At 33.0% G+C, this 6,303-nt stretch overlaps 1 protein-coding gene across 1 annotated transcript; it reads left to right on the top strand.

Moving 5' to 3' along the window:
• The first annotated feature begins 1,828 nt into the window (after positions 1–1,828).
• On the top strand, positions 1,829–3,399 carry LOC112520145 (transcription factor FER-LIKE IRON DEFICIENCY-INDUCED TRANSCRIPTION FACTOR). The gene is made up of 4 exons (XM_025128447.1): positions 1,829–2,353; positions 2,628–2,810; positions 2,901–3,074; positions 3,150–3,399. Exons 1-4 carry the CDS (start codon positions 1,829–1,831, stop codon positions 3,252–3,254), a joined length of 987 nt encoding a protein of 328 aa, XP_024984215.1. The 3' UTR covers positions 3,255–3,399.
• The last annotated feature ends 2,904 nt before the right edge of the window (positions 3,400–6,303 follow it).

The raw sequence follows: 6,303 nt of genomic DNA on the forward strand, positions 1-6,303 counted from the left end.
CACCCAATTTGTACAAACCGTGCAAACCTCATTCAACCAATCATAATTTTTCATTTTGTTCATTTTTTTGTAATTATGAGAGGTTGATTAACCATTTTCATTGAGGATGGTGTTAATCATGGATATTATCATTTTCATTATTTTAATTTTAGAGAAATACATGAAACAGTTTCATTAAAATTTCATTAAATATTATATGAAACAATTTCATAACCATATATGAAACAAATTCATCAAAAAAAGTATTATATGAAACAATTTCATAACCATATATGAAACAAATTCATCAAAAAAAGTATTATATGAAACAATTTCACAAGATTAAACAATTTTATGAAAAAATTTCATAAGATTAAATAATGAAAGCGACGTATGAGGGTGGTTTGTACGGTTTGTACAAATGAGGGTGATTTTCATTTGATTGCTCCTCTACATATATATATATATATATATACACACAGAGAGAGAGAGAGAGAGAGAGAGAGAGAGACGAGTTCATTTGAGAAGCTAAGAAGCGATCTTAGCTCTTCATCTAGCCAAGATTTGCGGCTTTAACTGTGAAGCACCGGATAATTTCTCGTATAGTATGCGGAAGATAGAGAAGTAGTTTCGTAACTGTTACAAATAAGCGGCAAAACAAATGTATATGTGAAATCATGTGATTCACATATGAATTGCATGTTCATATTTGAACCCATGTAATTCATATATGAATTATTTAACTGATTCACATATAAACCTGTATGATTCACATATAAACCTGTATGATTCACATATGAAACTTGTGTGATTTACATATGAACCCATGATTCACATATGAGCTAACTAACTGATTCAAAATGAACTATGAGTTCACATATGCATTTATGGATTCATATATGCACTTGTTTACCATCTATTTATAAAAATTACAAAATTACCCCTCTATTTTCAATTGACTAGTCAAAACCGTAAATCTTGACTAGTTAAAGTCACAAATCTTGACTAATCAAAACCATGCAGTCAAAGTTGCAATTTTTGACCAATCATGATCGTATGAAGGAGCTAAAATCACTTATTTATTTCTTAAATGAACATCTCCATACACACACACACACACACATATATATATATATATATATATAATGTTGAGTTCCGATAAAAAGAAGAGTTAAGGGGAGAAGCGTAAAAAGGGATCTCACCTTGGATGCACATTAGGATGAAATGCACCGATTTAATTCCCATATCAAACACGATTTATGGGTCGGGTTGAGATTAAGGGGGTGTTTGGGATTGCTTATAAAAGAAGATTTTTAACTTATTTTAGTCTGACACCGGTGATAAGCTGTTTTTTGGTGTTTGGATAAGAAAAAAAAACTGTTTATACCGGTGTCAAACCGGTAATAAGCTGTTTTTGATAAGTTAATTCTTCCTGACTTATGAAAAACTGTTTATTATCAGTTTATAATTTTAACAATGTTTTATTTAACTCCGGATTGATACCACATAAGTTAATAAACACTTTTACAAAAAGATAGCAATCCCAAACACCCCCTAAAAATGATCAAAGGTACAGATCCCTTCTTACGTTTTTTATGTTAACTCTCCTTCTCAAACAATCATTCGACTATATATTTTATTTATTTGTTTATGATGATGTAATATAACTGGATATAGATAGTTACCGCCGCACCACCTCTTCATTTCTTATTGATTGTCGCCATTTCAGATGCCTCATCCATGATTCCTTTTACACACACCTTATGTATTTATGTGTATATATATATTGTATGTATATATAAATATGTTTATCGTCGTTTTCATCTTCATCATATCAAACTCAACAAAAATGGATGAGAGAGCAGACTCATCGGAAAATCACATCAGCCATTTCAATGGCGGCAACTACATGTTCCAAGGGGATTTCATGCCAGAAACCGAATTCGACAATTTCATTTCAACCATTCGAACCGAGACTGCAGATCCTATTGAAAAATTCTGTTTCGACTACGAATGCAATCACTTTACCAACTGCTGCACCGATTTGCAACTGCCGCCAACGTCGTACGGTCTCAATCAATCCGTCATTGCCGGTGCCGGTGCTTGTACTGAATTTGGCGGTTACGATGCGATGGATCCGAATGTGAATCTGATTTGGAACCAGGAAGGGGATCAGGATTTGAAAGGTTCTGACGTTTACGGAGATGATCATTCGTCGGAGACGGCTACCACCGGAAATCCAGATACGCCAGGAAGGAGCGGCGGTGGCACGAAGACAGATCGGTCGAGAACTTTGATTTCCGAGCGGAAGAGGAGAAGCGGAATGAAGGAGAAGCTCTACGCGTTGCGTTCGTTGGTACCTAACATCACTAAGGTTCGTCGCTAAAAAAGCTATTCGCGACGGACGTTTTCGTTGCTAATTATTTTGCCACTGAAATAATATGCTGACTTGGCATTCTGAAAAGTCAATCTGCTTACGTGGAATATACCTATTGAATTGTTCAATTATTTCAATATATACCCACTAAAAATGACGCAAATTTGGTCATTTATATCATATTTGGTTGATTTTCTTTAATAAATTTTTATATCGATAGCGAGTCTGTAATATTTTTTAAATAAAAGTAACGAATTTTGTCCGTATACAGATGGATAAAGCTTCGATAGTCGGAGACGCTGCACGATACATTCAAGAGCTTCAAACGCAAGCGAGGAATTTAAAGACCGACATTGCAACAATTGAAGCTGCGAAAGACCAAAAATCATCATCCCAAAATTCGAAAAAGATTCAGAAATCGAGATCATTTCCGTTATTGAAGAAGATATCTAAGGTCTCGAAGAATGTTGTCCTTTAATAAAACATTTGAAATGATATATATATCCAACGCTAACTTCAATTTTTTTTACGGGATTAAATTTAGATGGATATGTTTCAAGTGGAGGAAAAAGGATACTATGTGAGACTTGTCTGCAACACAGGACAAGGTGTCGCGGTGTCGCTCCATAAAGCACTCGAGTCGATTACGAGCTTTCAGGTCCAGAGCTCGAATCTTGCAACTGTTGGTGATAGTTTTGTCTTGACTTTCACCTTAAACGTAAGCTACTTTTCATATTATAGAAGTTTGTTTATTTAAGACGGGTAATTAATTTCCGTGGGTATGAATCTACAGGTTACAGTGTGTGAATTTGACATAAACCTGCCAAATTTGAAGCTTTGGCTTGCGGGGGCTTTTCTTAACCAGGGTTTCGAATTCACAACGTTTCCCTCAGCCTAAAAAAACATGACGAATACGGAGAGTGTGAGTATTTTTATTCGCTCTCACACACGCACGTGTATCAGGAGTTAGTTTTCATGATTTCAGTTTTAATTAAAATGTATCAACTACGACATGTAATATTTTTTAACAAGTAATGTTTTAATTACCACCCGTGTCTCGTAGTGTTTTATTAGACATGTGGTTTAAGGAAAGATTAACTTTTTTAATGTTGAATTGAATCTTTAAATTGACTTGAAAATGACTAATAACAATAAAACATTGAATGGATTACTCGCGTTTAAGAAATAAACGAGTGATGACTCGGCCTAATGATATGTTAAACATCATATTCAAATTGAATTCAATAACAGATCTAAAACCCTCCAGATCTTCTAACTTGACGATAAACCAACATTGCATTAGTCGAAACACAAAACAGGTTCTATAAAAACGTAAATCGTTGGATTGTCAATTGACGATATTGTAGTTCCAAAGTAAATAAGCAGTCAAAAAAGACATGTTGGACAAGCATTGCAGAACAACCTGATACATAACATATACGTTTAGAAATACAGCTAAAACATATTAGATTCGTTTAGGAATGGCAACGGGTCGGGTTCGAGCCGGGTATTGGAATCCTGTCCCCGAAACCGATAGCTAAAACCGTCCTCGAAACCGCTCCGATCCCCGTCGGGGATCCCCATTGGGTCCCCACAGTTTATCCGATCCCCATTGGGAACCCGTTAAGGGTAAAAATCCTCTTTTTCACTATAGATTATAACCGAACTCGAAAATGATCTAAAAAAATTACAATATATTAATTTTCACAATTAAAAGTAAATTACAATTTTTTTAAAAATGTAAGTTTAAATGTCTCAAACATAATCGAACCAATTACAAACAATGTATTAAATTACAATATAAAACTAAACAAAAATTCAAACAAATACAACTAAAATCACGATTTTATACAAATAAACTAGACTTTTTCGTGAAATTTATTTGGGTTGTTGAGGTAAAATGGATAAAAGTCTTTTAATTTTTTTTAATAATAATATTATATATACATATATATATATATATACACATCGGGCCGGGCCGGGCCGATGATCACCGTCCCCGTTAAAATCCCCGATCCCTGCCCCGTCACTGATAAGATGTCCCCGAACCCGACCCGAAAGTTTCGGGTTTCGGTTTTCATCATCGGTTTCGGTTTTTTTGCCATTCCTAGATCCGTTCACATTAAAAAAAAAACCTTTTACATTTTATTTTATTCATCCAATTTATTTATTTTTACCAAATTAAAGGATGATAAAGTATTGATGGTAGTAAATTGTTGTTGGTGATTTGGGATCATTGAAAATCTTGAGTAAATTAAACAAATTGGATCTAGATTTGATTCTATGAATGTGATCCTATCAATTTGGATAAACAATGATTAAGGCATAAACAACGTTTTAATTCAACTTATTTCCTCTTTAATTAATGAAATTCAGATGTTTAATTGGATAAACCGATTTCATTCTTATTAATTAATCAAAATTGCAAAAAATCTTTTAAAATACGTCATTTATAATGGATTTAATTTTGTTAAAAAATAAAATGTGTTTATTTAAATAGAAAATTAATAAAATAACTATTAAACATTATACCAAAAATAAACACTAATCGCCCTCAGTTAAAACATGTTAGATTCCGACCATGTTTAATACGGGTTATTGTTGTCTGATCTGGTTGTTTAATTTTTTTTTAAACTAGACCGAAAGTGACGTTTTGAAAAAAATTCAAGCAACGGGATTTGAAATGAATTATCGAGACCGGTCAAAATATATCAGAAAAATATGGTTTGCTCTGACGTTGTGATGGGCTTTATAGTTTAAGTTAACTTTGTGGTAATACGGTCAACTAAGCCTTATTTAGCTACTACAGGAGCAACTGTTCATGGACATTATGGGGAAATCATTTACGAAGGAGATACATTAGTTACATTTATATATGAAAAATCAAGATCTGGTGATATAACGCAAGGTATTTCAGAAGTGGAACAGATATTAAAAGTGTGTTCGATTGATTCAATATCGATGAATCTTTAAAAGAGGATTGATCTAATAACCTATAACCAATGATGATCGAAAAGGGGCCGGTCGTTCAAATTAATATATGGTTTATAATTTGTTGTTAGGATTAGGGAATATTTGGGTTTTGGTCAACATTATAACACCAAATTTGGTATCATACAATGGATTTACATAAATTTGGTGTTAAACTTTCTTTAATTACCATGTGGTCCATAATGGCTTCTGTTCATGTGATCTTAGTTTATTAGAGTGTAAATAATATTATGGTTATAATATTTGAATCTTCTAGAACCCTTTTGGTCTTTGTTTAGTTTCTCTTTCTTTACTATACTGTGAATGTAAAAAAAAAGTCGAACATTCACAGCAAAAATACTGTGAAGATTACCTTCACAGCTTTTTGGTATGAAGTTTCAAGTATAAAATAGTGGTCTCACAGATCTCACAAAAATAAACTGGTCTTACATAATCTCAAGTCTTTATATCATTATATAAAGTTTAAAAATATATAAATGAAAGCTTTTATAATATAATTTTTTGGACTATAGATTTTCATATTCATCCTCTATGCTATGTTTGTTGCCTATATGTATATAATGTGTAATATAAATATTTTTATATTTGGCTTAGAGGTCGTTTACCAAACACTTACTCAGTAAACATTTACCGGTAAAATTTAACACTATCATTTACTTATCAGATAAGATTTTATTCCACCAAAACGGTATTGTATGAAACAATTTACCCGTAAGCGCTTACCGTGGTAAGAGTCGTCGCCTTCACCTACCAGGTAAGGCTTTTGGTCCTTATCTCGCTCTTACACTGGTAAGATTCTTGATCCTTACGATATTCATCCGGTAAGGTAAAATGACTTGGTGTCACTTACCCGAGCAAGCGTTTGGTAAACTAATGGTTTTATTTGAGGATAGAAATATGTTTTGGGGGCTTCTATCAAGTATAATGAGCAAAATGCATCAAAATGTAATAAAGTT

This window comes from Cynara cardunculus, assembly GCF_001531365.2.
Source record: "Cynara cardunculus var. scolymus isolate 2C chromosome LG 10, CcrdV1, whole genome shotgun sequence".
NCBI classification, from domain to species: domain Eukaryota; kingdom Viridiplantae; phylum Streptophyta; class Magnoliopsida; order Asterales; family Asteraceae; genus Cynara; species Cynara cardunculus.